The sequence below is a fragment of the Nerophis ophidion genome, linkage group LG26 (genome assembly GCF_033978795.1).
Source record: "Nerophis ophidion isolate RoL-2023_Sa linkage group LG26, RoL_Noph_v1.0, whole genome shotgun sequence".
Classification (NCBI taxonomy): domain Eukaryota; kingdom Metazoa; phylum Chordata; class Actinopteri; order Syngnathiformes; family Syngnathidae; genus Nerophis; species Nerophis ophidion.
In genome coordinates, this window is record NC_084636.1 from 1,322,574 (window position 1) to 1,340,274 (window position 17,701).

At 41.9% G+C, this 17,701-nt stretch overlaps 2 protein-coding genes across 2 annotated transcripts in view; both read right to left on the minus strand.

Moving 5' to 3' along the window:
- Window positions 1–444, minus strand: part of cpt2 (carnitine palmitoyltransferase 2) — a 40,478-nt gene extending 40,034 nt beyond the window's left edge. The window contains exon 1 of the mRNA XM_061888367.1: window positions 1–444. This exon is cut by the window's left edge and continues 1,863 nt beyond it. The gene's annotated coding sequence lies outside the window, so the exon portion shown is untranslated.
- Window positions 445–586: 142 nt separating this feature from the next.
- Window positions 587–17,701, minus strand: part of LOC133543680 (excitatory amino acid transporter 5-like) — a 76,402-nt gene continuing 59,287 nt past the window's right edge. The window contains exons 6-15 of the mRNA XM_061888371.1: window positions 17,030–17,109; window positions 16,738–16,953; window positions 16,614–16,656; window positions 16,214–16,445; window positions 13,351–13,450; window positions 13,023–13,256; window positions 12,762–12,956; window positions 8,566–8,700; window positions 8,395–8,494; window positions 587–1,443 (exon numbers count right to left, since the gene is read on the minus strand). Coding sequence (XP_061744355.1) covers window positions 1,195–1,443; window positions 8,395–8,494; window positions 8,566–8,700; window positions 12,762–12,956; window positions 13,023–13,256; window positions 13,351–13,450; window positions 16,214–16,445; window positions 16,614–16,656; window positions 16,738–16,953; window positions 17,030–17,109 — 1,584 coding nt within the window. The 3' untranslated portion in view covers window positions 587–1,194. The remainder of the gene's footprint in view (window positions 1,444–8,394; window positions 8,495–8,565; window positions 8,701–12,761; window positions 12,957–13,022; window positions 13,257–13,350; window positions 13,451–16,213; window positions 16,446–16,613; window positions 16,657–16,737; window positions 16,954–17,029; window positions 17,110–17,701) is intronic.

Here is a 17,701-nt window from a genome sequence, read left to right on the forward strand (position 1 = left end):
GTACTGCTTGCCTGTGTATCGGCTGGGGACATCTCTGCGCTGCTGATCCGCCATAACAATTAGCTACCTGCTGCCACCTACTGGTATTGAAGAGTATTACAGAGTTACTCTGCAGACCTCTGGACAGCACCGACACTCCACAACAACACATCATTTGCAGACTACAATTACTGGGTTATGACCAAAAGGATACGATCACGGGTACAAGCGGCCCAAATGAGTTTGGGTCTCTCCCTTAAAGATAGGGTGAGAAGCTCTGCCATCCGGGAGGAACTCAAAGTAAAGCCGCTGCTCCTCCACATGGAGAGGAGCCAGATGAGGTGGTTCAGGCATCTGGTCAGGATGCCACCCGAACGCCTCCCTGGGGAGGTGTTTATGGCACGTCCGACCGGTAGGAGGCCACGGGGAAGACCCAGGACACGTTGGGAAGACTATGTCTCCTGGCTGGTCTGGGAACGCCTCGGGATCCCCCGGGAAAAGCTGGATGTAGTAGTTGGGGAGAGGAAGGTCTTGACTTCCCTACTTAGGCTGCTGACCCCGCGACCCCACCTCGGATAAGCAGAAGAAGATGGATGGATGGAATTACTGGTTTGCAAAAAGATATATTTAATCCAATTAGGTGAAATGACATAATCTCCCACGGCACACTGGACTGTATCTCACGGCACACTAGTGTGCCACGGCACAGTGGTTGAAAAGCACCGCCCTAGAGGCTGAGAGCGATATCGTGACAACGTGACGCAGCCAGCTGATGATCCTCAGTCATCATCTGATGGCGCTTTCATGCCCTTTGATCTTCTTGTAGACAAAAATTCCAATATAATTGTAAAAATGATTATGAATAGTAAGACTGATAATATCCCTTTGATTGGCGGAGACAGAGGTCCTCCAATACCCCCAGGCCATAAATGAATGGATGGATGGATGGATGATGGATGGATGGATGGATGGATGGACTAGGTGTCGTGCTGGACTTGTCAGTGTCTGGCACTCCCAGCTGTGTTAAGGCAGAATCAAAGATGTGACTTTGGATCCAGAAGCTCCAGTCTGGTTCAGGTCCCCCAAGAGGACATCAAATGTTCCTGAGGATCATTGTGACGTCTTGGCTGCTCGGACAAGAAAGAAAAGACGGAGGACCAGCTGGTGCGTGCCGTCCCTCCTCCCGTCGATAGGTCCAAGTCCGGGAGGAGAGGCCTAGACGTTGGTCTCCAGTCCGTTCATGTCCACCGTGCAGTGGTCTTTGTGCTTCTTGGGGTGTCTCGGGGGCACGCGGGGCTTCTTCCAATCCGCCGGCGGCCGCACGCCCTCCTCCAGCTGCATGAGGCGCGCCACCTCGGGCGGCACCAGGGCGTGCTTGGCCCCCGAGGAGGGGAGCCGGTAGTTGCCGTTGTTGCTGTGACAGTTCATGTTGGCCACCGGCTTGCTCTCGCAGATGAGCGGCACCTGGATGCCACACGGAGGGGAGGAGTCAGGACCACGTCACACCTGTTACATTACTTTTCAACATTTTCACAACAGTAACAATACAGTAGAACCTCCATTTACGAACCCCCCCTGTCGGCGAACTTTTCGGTTTTCAAACTTTTAGATCGCGCCAAATATGCCAGTGTGCGCTAAGTGTACAAACACTTCATTTATTCATTCACTCATTTTGTGTGCCATTTTGGGGACATGACTTCCTGTCCAGTACAGTAAACACGAGGCACAGCCGTTTTGGAGAGGCGGAGCCCCCACGCCACATCCTGTTTACGCAGTCCATTACTCAGGGCTTCACCGTGTGTTTCCTTACTCCCCATTCACCAAGTTTTGTCTATTTTGTCTACTCACTGTGTCCGAAAAGCCAACAACCCGGCCTGGAAAGAAGGAGGGAATGGCTGTGGACTTAGAGACCTCACCCTCTCTACTCTCCAGTAGATATTGAAAGACTAAAATGAATCAAATATTTAGAAGCAATAATAGATGCAAAATGAACTAGAAACCTCATATAAAATATACAACAAAAGGTGTCAAGAAATTTAACATTTTTATAATGAATAAAGCAAAATACTCAACCACAAAAGCAGTGCAGTAGTCAGCTTGTGTAAATGCTAAATAAAAAGAGACTACAACAAATCCTTTTCAACTTATATTCAATTGAATAGACTGCAAAGATATTTTATCTTCTCACTGGGGAACTTGGTTATTTTTGGCAAATATTAGCTCATTTGGAATTTGATGCCTGCAACATGTTTCAAAAAAGCTGGCACAAGTGGCAAAAAAAGAGTGAGAAAGTTGAAGAATGCTCATCAAAAACTTATTTGGAACATCCCACAGGTGAGCAGGCTAATTGGGAACAGGTGGGTGCCATGATTGGCTATAAAAGCAGCTTCCATGAAATGCTCACTCGTTCACAAACAAGGACGGGGCGAGGGTCACCACTTTGTCAACAAATGCCTGAGCAAATTGTGTAAGAACAACATTTCTCAACAGGGAATTTAGGGATTTCACCATCTACGCTCCGTAATATCATCAAAAGTTTCAGACAATCTGGAGAAAGCACTGCACGTAAGCCATGATATTACGCACCTTCCATCCCTCAGGCATCAAAAAGCCACATCAGTGTGTAAATGATATCACCACATGGGCTCAGGAACACTTCATAGAACCACTGTCAGTAACTACAGTTGGTCGCTACATCTGTAAGTGCAAGTTAAAACTCTACTATGAAAAGCCAAAACCATTTATCAACAACACCCAGAAACACTTCATTGAGCCCGAGCTCATCTAAGATGGACTGATGCAAAGTGGAAAAGTGTTCTGTGGTCTGACGAGTCCACATTTAGAATTTCTTTTGGAAACTGTGGACGTGGTGTCCTCTGGACCAAAGAGGAAAAGAAACATGGGGACTATTCTAGGGTGAAAGTGTTGTAGTCAGCATGTGTGATGGTATGGGGGTGTATTAGTGATTGTTGTAGGGTGAAAGTGTTCTAGGCAGCATGTGTGATGGTATGGGGGTGTATTAGTGATTGTTGTAGGGTGAAAGTGTTCTAGGCAGCATGTGTGATGGTATGGGGGTGTATTAGTGATTGTTGTAGGGTGAAAGTGTGGTAGTCAGCATGTGTGATGGTATGGGGGTGTATTAGTGATTGTTGTAGGGTGAAAGTGTTGTAGTCAGCATGTGTGATGGTATGGGGGTGTATTAGTGATTGTTGTAGGGTGAAAGTGTTCTAGGCAGCATGTGTGATGGTATGGGGGTGTATTAGTGATTGTTGTAGGGTGAAAGTGTTCTAGGCAGCATGTGTGATGGTATGGGGGTGTATTAGTGGCCAAGGCATGGCTAACTTACACATCTGTGAAGGCACCATTAATGCTGAAAGGTACATACAGCGTTTGGAGCAACAAATGTTGTTATCATGGACGCCCCTGCTTATTTCAGCAAGACAATGCCAAGCCAGGTGTTACAACAGCGTGGCTTCATAGTAAAAGAGTGCGGGTACGAGACTGGCCTGCCTGTAGTCCAGACATTAAAAATGTGTGAAGGCTAAAATATGAGACAGGAGACTGTTGAACAACTTAAGCTGTACATCAAGCAAGAATGGGAAAGAATTCCACTTCAAAAATGTGTCTCCTCAGTTCCCAAACCTGCACTGAGTGTTGTTCAAAGGAAAGGCCATGTAACACACTGGTAAAAATGCCTCTTTTGCAATGTGTTGCTGCCATTACATTTTAACTTCATGATTATTTAGTTTGTCAGTGTGAAGATGAAATATCTTGTCTTTGCAGTCTATTCAATTGAATATAAGTTGAAAAGCATTTGTTGTACTCTCATTTTATTTAGCATTTACACAAGCTGACAACTTGACTGCTTTTGGGCTTTGTATGTACTGGAGCAAAAATCACTACATATTCTTTACTATATCTGAGTTATTGAGAAGAAATAATTGCAAAAGTAGACTTCATTCTGTCACCGTGTTACAAAGAAAGTGTTTGTATGTTCTCTATATCCAACATGATGTATTATTCTAACTGATAAGAATAATACATCATGTTGGATGTAGAGAACATAAAAACACTTTATTTATCAAATCCAAAATATAAAAATTCAAGGACTTGGTGCATTTGCAAAGAGCTAAAATGATGCACAAAGCAAATGAGGAACTGCTGCACAATTCCTCTCATCAAAAGAGGAGAAATTTAACCTTCAATAAAAATGTCATTTAAAACATTTGTATGCCCGTATAACACTTAAAACATTTAGTATGAACACTATGTGGAATTAAAATATGGACTGGATTAGGCAAAGAAAAGGGGTAAGGTTATTAAATAAGCTTTGATTTTTCTTACTCCTTTTCGGACACAACGGGAACTGAAAATGTGTAACATGTGATGTAACATAATGACAGTTGCACTTGCCCTTGGTGTTTTCTTATTTTCATGATAAAGACATTGTTGCATCATCACAGCTGTAGTTTTGGACACTGTAGTGTACATTATATAAATACATTACCGTGTCTTCAACGTGGGCATTTGTTAGCTAAAATCTGGACTTTTGTCGAGGCTGGAACACATTTTTCAAGTTTACGTTGTTTCTTTTCCATTAACAAACCATGTTGAAGAACTGATTATGTTCAGAAATCGAGGTTCCACTGTCCCAGCAGGCACAAGACATTGAAACAACGTTGACATTAAAGCACCGCTGACAACTTGTGGAATCAGGTCCTAACTCTGTGCAACTCAATCACAACGTCAATGTCGGGTTTTGACGTTAATTTGACCATTGAATTATGGTCATTTTCCAACCAATATTCTACCACACAAATACAATGTTAAAACAACACATTTTTTACAATGTTTATTAATCAATGTCAGGTTGTGACGTTGATTTGACCATTGAATTTTGGTCATTTTCCAACCAATATTCTACAACACAAATAACAAGGTTGAAACAACATGCATTTTGACAACGTTTAATCAATGTCAGGTTGTGACGTTGATTTGACCGTTGAATTTTGGTCATTTTCCAACCAATATTCTACAACACAAATAACAAGGTTGAAACAACATGCATTTTGACAACGTTTAATCAATGTCAGGTTGTGACGTTGATTTGACCATTACACAACCAATATTCTACAACACAAATAACGTTGAAACAACATACTCTTTACGCTGTTTAATCAATGTCAGGTTGTGACGTTTATTTGACCATTGAACTTTGGTCATTTTCCAACCAATATTCTACTACACAAATAACAAGGTTGAAACAACATGCATTTTGACAACGTTTAATCAATGTCAGGTTGTGACGTTGATTTGACCATTACACAATTAATATTCTACAACACAAATACAACGTTGAAACAACATACTCTTTACGCTGTTTAATCAATGTCAGGTTGTGACGTTTATTTCACCGTTAAATTATGGTCATCTCCTAACCAATATTCTACCACACAAATACAACGTTGAAACAACATAGTCTTTACGACGTTTATTCAATGTCAGGTTGTGACATTGATTTGACTGTTGAACTATGGACATTTTCCAACCAATATTCTACAACACAAGTACAACAATAAAACAAAATATTTTTTATAACGTTTAATCAATGTCAGGTTGTGACGTTGATTTGACCATTACACAATTAATATTCTACAACACAAATACAACGTTGAAACAACATACTCTTTACGCTGTTTAATCAATGTCGGGTTTTGACGTTAATTTGACCATTGAATTATGGTCATTTCCCAACAAATATCCTACCACACAAAAACAACGTTGAAACAACATAGTCTTTACGACGTTTATTCAATGTCAGGTTGTGACATTGATTTGACTGTTGAACTATGGACATTATCCAACCAATATTCCACAACACAAATAACAACATTGAAACAACATGCATTTTGACAACGTTTAATCAATGTCAGGTTGTGACGTTGATTTGACCATTTCCCAACCAATATTCTACAACACAAATACAATGTTAAAACAACACATATTTTACAATGTTTAATCAATGTCAGGTAGTGACGTTGATTTGACCGTTGAATTTTGGTCATTTTCCAACCAATATTCTACAACACAAATAACAACGTTGAAACAACATGCATTTTGACAACGTTTAATCAATGTCAGGTTGTGACGTTGATTTGACCATTACACAATTAATATTCTACAACACAAATACAACGTTGAAACAACATACTCTTTACGCTGTTTAATCAATGTCAGGTTGTGATGTTGATTTGAACGTTGAATTTTGGTCATTTTCCAACCAATATTCTACTACACAAATACAACAATAAAACAACATATTTTTTTATAACGTTTAATCAATGTCGGGTTGTGACGTTGATTTGACCATTGAATTATGGCCATTTTCCAACCAATATTCTACAACACAAATACGCTTTTTGTCTACGTTTAATCAATGTCGGGTTGTGACGTTGATTTGACCATTGAATTTTGGTCATTTCCCAACGTTGGACATCAATGTTGTCTCAATTTACAAATACAACTATTTTCCAACACTGTTTCAAAGTCAGTTTTAAAGGGCGTGTGTGTAGGGTTGCAAAATTCCGAAAATATTCAAAGTTGGAAACTTTCCATGGGAATGTATGGGAATATATGGGAATAAACATTGAATGCAACATGCTAGATCATGTAGCATGATTATTAGCGAAAACAACCTGATTTCAAGCAAATTCAGTAGAATTTCAACCCTGCACTGTGCATTCCTCCATCACATGCCCAGATAATTGCCAGCATGCTACACACTGCAGCAGGACTATTGAGGCCACACTAGTATTTGAGCCCAAGGACTGGTAAGTGTTGATGACATTACTGGGGTAAATATATTTGATGTATGGTATTTAAGTGTAACAGATGTGTAATTACTTGTTACTGTATGACTGTAGACTACTCCAGCAGACTTACACTCAAGCTAGCTAGCTGTTCCTGTACTTGTTCAATGATTTTGGGGCCAATATCTCTAGCAAGCTAGGTTTATGTACCGCCACAGTCTCATAATGAACCCAAAATATTTCTCCCTTAGCCGTGATGCTCATTTTTTCTATGTTAAATCCCATTCATTTATGCTAACAACATTAGCGATTGGAATTTACCTTTTTTATGATGTGTAAAGTTCAAGTAGCAAATAGTAAATAAAAAGGTGTAGTTTCCTCCGCCTTCTGTTCTGCTAGCCATTCTGTTGTCACACAAGAATGTAGCTTATAGTTTGATTTAGCATGCTAAATGACTCTTCATTTATTTATCCACACCAGGGGTCGGCAACCTAAAATGTTGAAAGAGCCATATTGGACCAAAAATACAAAAACAAACCTGTCTGGAGCCGCATAAAATTAAAAGCCATATTACATACAGATTGTGCGTCAGGAGATATAAATTGAATTAAGAGGACTTAAAGGACACCAAATAAGCTCAAATATAGCTACAAATGAGGCATAATGATGCAATATGTACATATAGCTAGCCGAAATAGCATGTTAGCATCGATTAGCTTGCAGTCATTCAGTGAGCAAATATGTCTGATTAGCACTCCACACAAGTCAATAACGTCAACAAAACTCACCTTTGTGCATTCACGCACAACGTTAAAAGTTTGGTTGACAAAATGAGACAGAAAAAGAAGTGGCATGAAACACGTCTTAGAAAGTCGGAGAAAGTTGTACATATAAACAAACCACGGTGAGTTCAAGGACCGCCAAAATTAGTAGGACAAAACGGCGCGTGCCAAATACTGGAATCAGCATGTTTAATATAAACAGTGTGTTTTACAGCAATTAGGGAGGTTTGTGTCATGTTTGTCCTCCTACAGAAACCATATTAAAACAAAAAATATATGTTTTCCCCTTCATCTTTTTCCATTTTTCATACATTTTTGAAAAAGCTCCAGAGAGCCACTAGGGCGGCGCTAAAGAGCAGCATGTTGCCGACCCCCGATCTAGCCTATTTCTATTTATTTGTCCAACAGTCAAATATTTTTAAAGACTACTCCAGTTGTTTAGGTTACTATTTATATCTGTGTGTGGCATTGTATTAGTCTTTTACAACAATAAATCAATAAATCAATATAATCATTGTAATTTCCCATTAATTCCCATTAATTCCCATGGACAGTGTGCAACTTTGAATAATCAAAAAATGGTCAATATTTCCAAACTTCTTGAACTTAACTTCCCATGGTAAGTTTCCGGGGAGTTTCCAGAATTATACCAGAAACTTTCCACCTCTTTGTAACCCTATGTGTGTTTAATCAAAGTGGCATCAATGTCTTGTGTCTGCTCAGCCGATGGTAACTGAATGACATCATTATGCAATGACAAAGTGCGGTGTACCTAATCAGGAGTCCAGTGTACGTACAGTATGTACAGTATGTTAAGCACTCACCCCGTCTCCCTCCTTCATGAAGTCTTTCCTGCAGATGTGCGCCATGATTCCCGTGGCCAAGGCGTCGCCCATGACGTTCACCATGGTGCGGAATCGGTCTCTGCGGGGCGAGGGGGAAAGGTCACGCATTCTGAAGACGCGGCCGGGTCCACGGAGGTCGGGGAAACTTACAGCGCCCAGTCCACGGCGATGATCAGAGTGATGTCATCGGTTGGCAGGCCCACCGAGGTGAGCACGATCACCATGGTGACCAGTCCGGCTTGAGGGATCCCCGCCGCACCGATGCTGGCGGCCGTGGCCGTGATGCTGCAAAGGAGGGGGGGGGGGGGATTTGCACACACATGTATCATATTTACTCGATTACTGTAATGTATTATTTTGGGGTCTCCCCATGTCTAGCATTAAAAGATTACAGTTGGTACAAAATGCGGCTGCTAGACTTTTGACAAGAACAAGAAAGTTTGATCACATTACGCCTGTACTGTATATACCTTTATATACATATATACATACATATATACCTATACTGTATATACCTTTATATACATACATACATACATATATACCTATACTGTATATACCTTTATATACATATATACATACATATATACCTATACTGTATATACCTTTATATACATATATACATACATATATACCTATACTGTATATACCTTTATATACATATATACATACATATATACCTATACTGTATATACCTTTATATACATATATACATACATATATACCTATACTGTATATACCTTTATATACATATATACATACATATATACCTATACTGTATATACCTTTATATACATATATACATACATATATACCTATACTGTATATACCTTTATATACATACATATATACCTATACTGTATATACCTTTATATACATATATACATACATATATACCTATACTGTATATACCTTTATATACATATATACATACATATATACCTATACTGTATATACCTTTATATACATATATACATACATATATACCTATAGTGTATATACCTTTATATACATATATACATACATATATACCTATACTGGCTCACCTGCACTGGCTTCCAGTGCACTTAAGATGTGACTTTAAGGTTTTACTACTTAGGTATAAAATACTACACGGTCTAGCTCCATCCTATCTTGCCGATTGTATTGTACCATATGTCCCGGCAAGAAATCTGCGTTCAAAGGACTCCGGCTTATTAGTGATTCCTAGAGCCCAAAAAAAGTCTGCGGGCTATAGAGCGTTTTCCGTTCGGGCTCCAGTACTCTGGAATGCCCTCCCGGTAACAGTTCGAGATGCTACCTCAGTAGAAGCATTTAAGTCTCACCTTAAAACTCATTTGTATACTCTAGCCTTTAAATAGACTCCCTTTTTCGACCAGTTGATCTTCCGTTTCTTTTCTTTTTCTTTTATGTCCCACTCTCCCTTGTGGAGGGGGTCCGGTCCGATCCGGTGGCCATGTACTGCTTGCCTGTGTATCGGCTGGGGACATCTCTGCGCTGCTGATCCGCCTCCGCTTGGGATGGTTTCCTGCTGGCTCCGCTGTGACCGGGACTCTCGCTGCTGTGTTGGATCCGTTTTGGACTGGACTCTTGCGACTGTGTTGGATCCATTATGGATTGAACTTTCACAGTATCATGTTAGACCCGCTCGACATCCATTGCTTTCCTCCTCTCCAAGGTTCTCATAGTCATCATTGTCACCGACGTCCCACTGGGTGTGAGTTTTCCTTGCCCTTATGTGGGCCTACCGAGGATGTTGTAGTGATTTGTGCAGACTTTGAGACACTAGTGATTTAGGGCTATATAAGTAAACATTGATTGATTGATTGATATTTAACTTTCATGACAGCACATACGCTCTCACATTAGCCGCTAAGCTACATGTCTTTGACTTCTAACTAAGCCGCATGTTTGCTAACATGTGCTGCCATCTGGACCAGGACTCGCCGGAAAGAAGGAAATGTAGCATCCCAAAGGAACCTTCCTGGTGAAGAAGGACGGGCGGGAGTGGAGGCGGGGGTCAGAGGTCAGGCGCTGGCGTGATGGCAATGTATGGAGGTCACGTGGGGGCTTTTTCCCCAGAGATAAGCGGATCACTTGCAGTATGGAATTATGAAGAAACACGTGGGGAAGAAAATAAACAGCTCAAATGTGATGGATGCAAACAATGTGTGTCCACAATGACTAGTTACTGTGATGGATGGATGCAAACAATGTGTGTCCACAATGACTAGTTACTGTGATGGATGGATGCAAACAATGTGTGTCCACAATGACTATTTACTGTGATGGATGGATGCAAACAATGTGTGTCCACAATGACTAGTGACTGTGATGGATGGATGCAAACAATGTGTGTCCACAATGACTAGTGACTGTGATGGATGGATGCAAACAATGTGTGTCCACAATGACTAGTGACTGTGATGGATGGATGCAAACAATGTGTGTCCACAATGACTAGTTACTGTGATGGATGGATGCAAACAATGTGTGTCCACAATGACTAGTGACTGTGATGGATGGATGCAAACAATGTGTGTCCACAATGACTAGTTACTGTGATGGATGGATGCAAACAATGTGTGTCCACAATGACTAGTGACTGTGATGGATGGATGCAAACAATGTGTGTCCACAATGACTAGTTACTGTGATGGATGGATGCAAACAATGTGTGTCCACAATGACTAGTTACTGTGATGGATGGATGCAAACAATGTGTGTCCACAATGACTAGTTACTGTGATGGATGGATGCAAACAATGTGTGTCCACAATGACTAGTTACTGTGATGGATGGATGCAAACAATGTGTGTCCACAATGACTAGTTACTGTGATGGATGGATGCAAACAATGTGTGTCCACAATGACTAGTTACTACTAGTCGCGCTCAATCCTGAATGCCATCCATCCATCCGTGATCTACAGCTTATTCCCTTTGGGGTGGCGGGGGGTGTTAGTGCCTGAATGTTTGAAGCTAAACTAGGCTAGTTACACAAGTCAATGTCAGCTTTTTTCTATGTTTGGAGAATATCTGTGTGTGTGTGTGTGTGTGTGTGTGTGTGTGTGTGTGTACATTTATGGAGTGAGTACATGAAACCATCATATTTGCACATGTTGACACACGCTGTTGATTTTCTGAGGCCACACCTTCCCTTACACCAGCGGTTGGCAACCCAGAATGTTGAAAGAGTCATATTGGACCAGAAATACAAAAAACAAATCTGTCTGGAGCCGCTAAAAATGAAAAAGTATTTTACAAGGCAACACATGATGCAAGTGTCTATATTAGCCTACTATCTAAATGACTTTTTAAGTCTTATATAAGTGTTATGATGAAGGCAACACATGATGTAAGTGTGTGTTGCATGACCTTTCCTTTTAACAACACTCAGTAAACAGATGCTGGCTTTTGACCTTTGCACCCAGAACAGTCCAGATGGTTCTTTTCCTCTTTGGTCCAGAGGACACAACATCCACAGTTTTCAAAAACAATGGGAAATGTGGACTCGTCAGACCACAGAACACTTTTCCACTTTGCACCAGTCCATTTTAGATGAGCTCGGGCCCAGCCAAGCTGGCGGCGTTTCTGGGTGTTGTTGATAAATAGCTTTGGCTCTGCATAGTAGAGATTTAACTTGCACTTATAGATGTAGCGACCAACTGTAGTTACTGACAGTGGTTTTTCCGAAGTGTTTCTGAGCCCATGTGGGGATATCCTTTACAGACTGACGTGACTTTTTCATGCAGTACCGCCTGAGGGATCAAAAGTCACGGGCTCTCCGCTTACGTGCAGTGATTTCTCCAGATTCTCTGGACCTTTTGATGATATTACAGAGCGTAGATGCTGAAATCCCTAAATTCCTGCTTGAGAAATGTTGTTCTTAAACAATTTGCTCAGGCAATTGTTGACAAAGTGGTGACCTTCGCCCCGTCCTTGTTTGTGAATGAGTGAGCATTTCATGTAAGCTGCTTTTATAGCCAATCATGGCACCCACCTGTTCCCAATTAGCCTGTTCACCCGTGGCATGCTCCAAAAAGGTGTTTGATGAGCATTCCTCAACTTTCTCACTCTTTTTTGCCACTTGTCCCAGCTTTTTTGAAACATGTTGCAGGCATCAAATTAGCTAACATTTGCAAAAAATAGGAACGTTTGTCAGTGTGAAGATGAAATATCTTTTCTTTGCAGTCTATTCAATTGAATATAAGTTGAAAAGGATTTGTTGTATTCTCTTTTTATTTAGCATTTACACAAGCTGACAACTTGACTGCTTTTAGCTTTTGTAAAAGTGGGGTGTGCAAAAAATACCCCGCAGGAAAATATGGCGTCCGCTCCACTGACCTGATGGTGATGATCTGGCCAAAGTCCAGCTCGTAATTGTTGACCTGAGCGATAAAGATGGCCGCCACGGCCTCGTAAAGAGCGGTGCCGTCCATGTTGATGGTGGCGCCCACGGGCAGCACGAAGCGGATGATGCGGCGATCGATGTGGTTGTTCTCCAGGAGGCACTTGAAGGTGATAGGCAGCGTGGCGGAGCTGCCGACATGAAAAAGAAGGAGCTGGTGATCGCACCTCCGTGTGCTCGCCGCGGAGGTTTGTTACCTGGAGGATGTGGCCAGGGCGATGAGCAGCGCCTGCAGGATGCCGCGGATGTAAACAATGGGGCTCTTCTTGGTGATGAAGAAGTACATGGCGGGCAGGATGAAGAGGCCGTGGAGCACCAGGCCAAACACCACCGTGACGGCGTAGAAGCCCAACTTCTTGCCCATGGCCGACGGGTCGCTCATCTCCAGGATCTTACCCGCCACCAGGAACACGATCCCAAACGGGAAGTACCTTTCAGGGGGGCACAGGAGCACAATGTGATGAGCCTTCGAGCAGGAGCCCACTCAAGAGAAAAACATGTCATTTATTCCGTGGTTGGACTCACCAAATAACAATGGCCACAATGCGGAGCACGGCCTCATTTAGGCTCTGGCAGAAGTTGACCAAGGCGCTGCCGTTTGGACCCATCCTCCCCAACATGATACCTGCCAAAACGCCATTGCACCAAGCATCACAGCAAGCGTGCAAGGACGTCACAGTGCTCATCATTCTTCACTTGCAACAGACCATAATCTGGCCTCTGGATGTCAGCAGAGGTGGGTAGAGTAGCCAGAGATTGTACTCAAGTAAGAGTACTGTTGCTTTAGAGATGTATTACTAAAGTAAAAGTAAGGAGTAGTCACCCAAATATTTAATTGAGTAAAAGTAAAAAGTATGTTGTGAGAAAACTACTCAAGTACTGAGTAACTGATGAGTAACCTGTTCCTTTAATGATGACGGCAACAAGGAATGCACAAAAACATAAAAATAGCAATGAACAAATTCAGAACCAGGAATATCTCTAAAGCAACTAAAACAATAATATAGATTAAATAATATATATTTGGTATTGAAAAAAATTTGAAAATGAATTTGACCTTTGCAACCTCATGATACTATTGGCTTAGTTTTATATTCATAAATGTAAGTTTCTCAATACCCGACCTGTTTTTTGTGCCTTTAAAAAAGATTTAGAACTCTACATTAAAACACTCTACCTCTAACAAGCAAAAAGCTGTGAAAACGATGATGCTGTGTTCCAAATGTAACTTATTTACTGAGATTGAGTGAGCCTATGGCTTTGCACTTTGTTTATTTTATATATATATATATTTTTTGCATTCTATTTTAGTAACTTTGAATTTACAACCCCGTGGTGCTGTTTTGTACGGTTTTTAATACTGTTTTGTACTGTTTTTGTACTTACTTTGATTATTATTTTCAACTGTTTGTAAATGTTGAAATTTATAAATAAAGGCTTACTTAAAAAAAAAAAGTGTGCAGTAAATAATGTGACCCCCTGGCTCTGTTTGATTGGTGAAACGGAGTCAAACGTCACCAGTGACTGCATTTGATTGGTGAAACGGAGTCAAACGTCACCAGTGACTGCATTTGATTGGTGAAATGGAGTCAAAGGTCACCAGTGACTGCATTTGATTGGTGAAACGGAGTCAAAGGTCACCAGTGACTGCATTTGATTGGTGAAACGGAGTCAAAGGTCACCAGTGACTGCATTTGATTGGTGAAACGGAGTCAAAGGTCACCAGTGACTGCATTTGATTGGTGAAATGGAGTCAAAGGTCACCAGTGACTGCATTTGATTGGTGAAACGGAGTCAAAGGTCACCAGTGACTGCATTTGATTGGTGAAACGGCGTCAAAGGTCACCAGTGACTGCATTTGATTGGTGAAATGGAATCAAACATCACCAGTGACCCCATTTGATTGGTGGAACGCAGGCATGTGATAGATTCTACTTTGAAGGTCTGTCTGACAAACCAAAACAAACAAAGCATGCATTAACAGATCGATAAAAAAAAGTAGCGAGTAGCGAGCTGAATGTAGATAAATGGAGCGGAGTAAAAGTAGCGTTTCTTCTCTATAAATATACTCAAGTAAAAGTAAAAGTATGTTGCATTAAAACTACTCTTAGAAGTACAATGTATCCCAAAAGTTACTCAAGTAGAAGTAACGGAGTAAATGTAGCGCGTTACTACCCACCTCTGGATTTCAGTATTAATTATATCAATTGTTTGAAGTAGTTACAGTATATTTTACTGTAAAAACCTTACATTTATACAATTTTACTGTAAAATATAGCGGGGGTTTTTACAGTAAATAAAACAGTACCACTGTGTTTTTTTTATGGGGGCGGGGGTTTACAGAAAAAGCTGGCAGCTTAGTTGCCAGAATTTTAGTGTTAAATTGACATTGTTCATGGAAAAAAATTGTTGTGGAGATGTGGGGCTGGCAGTCCGACGGCGAGGCAGGGCACGCCAGAGCCCAGCCCAAGATGGAGGCGTGGACGGCGAGGCGGGGCGCGGCGGGAGCAACGCCGCAATCGAGATCAGGTGCGTGGATCGCGCACCTGCACACAACTAACTAATCTCCTCTGGCTGTATAAAAGGGCAGCAGCAGAGGAGGAAAGAACTGGAGAGACAACGACAGAACAAGCAGCAGCACATGCAGCGGGAGAGAGAGCGAGAGGCAGACAACGTGGACGGCTGAAAAGCTGAACCGAGGAGCAAGCAGTGAGAGCGGCAGAGCTGAAAAGCAACCCGCAAAAGATAAATAAGTCTACACCTGCTGGAGCGAATGTCTGTGCTTGGGGTTCCTGGGAACCCACAAGACGGCGTGAGACCGTCACACTGTACAGGTTCTTTTTTTATTCTGGTAACTTAGCTGCCAGTTTGTCTACCGTAAAAACAAATGCGCTCTCTTTCCATTTCCAGTAATACATTGTTAAAAACAACAACCGCAGATTTTAAGGTCAAAAACTGGCAGCTCAGTCAACAGAATTATTACGCAAAAAACTGTAGTAGTTTTTATCCATTTCCAGTATGCTGTAAAAAACAATGTAAAAAGTATTGTCATTTGTATTAATTTAATGGGTAGTTTCCTGTAAAGTTCAGTATTTCATTTTTTTTAGACAAAAACGTGTTTGGAAAGTATGATAATATAATGTAATATTTATTGCAATAATGGATACTATTAAAGTTTAAAAGGCATTCAATTTCAAGCACTACATATATTTTTTCTTTCAAAATTTTAAAAATCCATTACCGTATTTTCATGACTATAAAGCGCACTTAAAATCCTTTTTTTAGTGGCTGTGAGCGGAATTGCTGTGTTTCATCAGCTCACCTTTCACCTGCTTCCAGGACAACAATCATTCCCTGCTTAAGAAAAGGAGAAGAATGTGAACAATACCCATGGTGGCAGAGAAGATGACGATCCCCAGGACATTCATCCCGTCGCTGGTTCCTTCCCTGGTGCGAATCAGCACGTCGGGGGGCGGAGTCAGGTCCAGGGAGAAGTTCTGGATGTCGCTTCCGTTGTCGTCCTGGATGCCGTAGATGAGCGCTCTCCTGGTGGTGGACTCGGACTGCGCCTGACCCGAGGCGGGCTTGTTCTGCACGATGTACTCGCTGCTGGTTCGATACTGCCGCAAACAGAGCACGACACACTTGCGGCGGCGTTCTGAGCGTGATGGCGGACACCACGGGGAGTCAGATGGAGGGCGGGATTGGCGGACATGTGTGACAAGCAAGATGGCCAACGACGTGGGTCACATGATGCGGGACAAGATGGGCTTGTGTCAGTGAGTCACCTGTTGGAATGTTGCCTGGACCAGGTTGGACGGGAACATGTTTCTGCAGAGATACAATGAGGAGGAGGGAAGGTAAAGACTTTGTGGCTCAGAACCAAGCAGGACTTGAGAGAGACGGCCTCACCGGATCAGGTCCAGCAGAGCGTCGGCAGAACTCATGATGGGCTTCCCGCTGTCCTCCGAGTCCTCCTTCTGGGCGGCGCCACCCGGGTGGATGATGGACACCATGACGATGCCCACGATGACGGCCACAAAGGTGGTCCACAGGTAATAGGACACGGTGATGAGACCCAGTCGACTCGAGCACTTGGCATCCAGCGCCGCCAGGCCCGACATCAAACTGGAAGAGGAACACGACAGAAGTGGAAAAGGTTCTGCCAAAGAAAAAGTCAACGTTGGAACAGCGGGGTCAGTACCTGGAGACGACCAGAGGCAGAATCAACATCTTCAGCATCCTCATCAGCAGCTCACCAGGAAACTGGAAATACTTGACTTCCTGTGGGGAGGCGTAAGGTTGTGAGAGGATGAGTGTAGACCTGCAGCAAGTACGCCGCATAAGTCGCCAGCAAGAAGGAACATTTGATATTTCATTCCAACCGACTTCATGTCTGTTTACTTCTCTTTGGACCCACACTGGGACATCACCACCTCAACAATGTCACACACTAACTCCCACCACCTCCTTCAGAGATGTGTGAAAATGGAAAAGATGTGTGAAAATGGAATAATCCATCCAGATGAAGAAAATATGTCTTTTCTGTTTTAATATATTTTCAGTAGGAGGACAAACATGACACAAAGCTTCCTAATTGTTATAAATGCCACGGTTTATATTAAACATGCTTCACTCATGATAAGATTTGGCTAAGCACTGTTTTGTCCTACTCATGTAACCTATACTTGAACTCACCGTAGTTTGTTTACGTCAGGGGTCGGCAACCTAAAATGTTGAAAGAGCCATATTGGACCAAAAATACAAAACAAATCTGTCTGGAGCTGCATTGAAATTAAAGCCATATTACACACAGATAGTGTGTCATGAGATATAAAGTGAATTATGAGGACTTAAAGGAAACTAAATAAGCTCA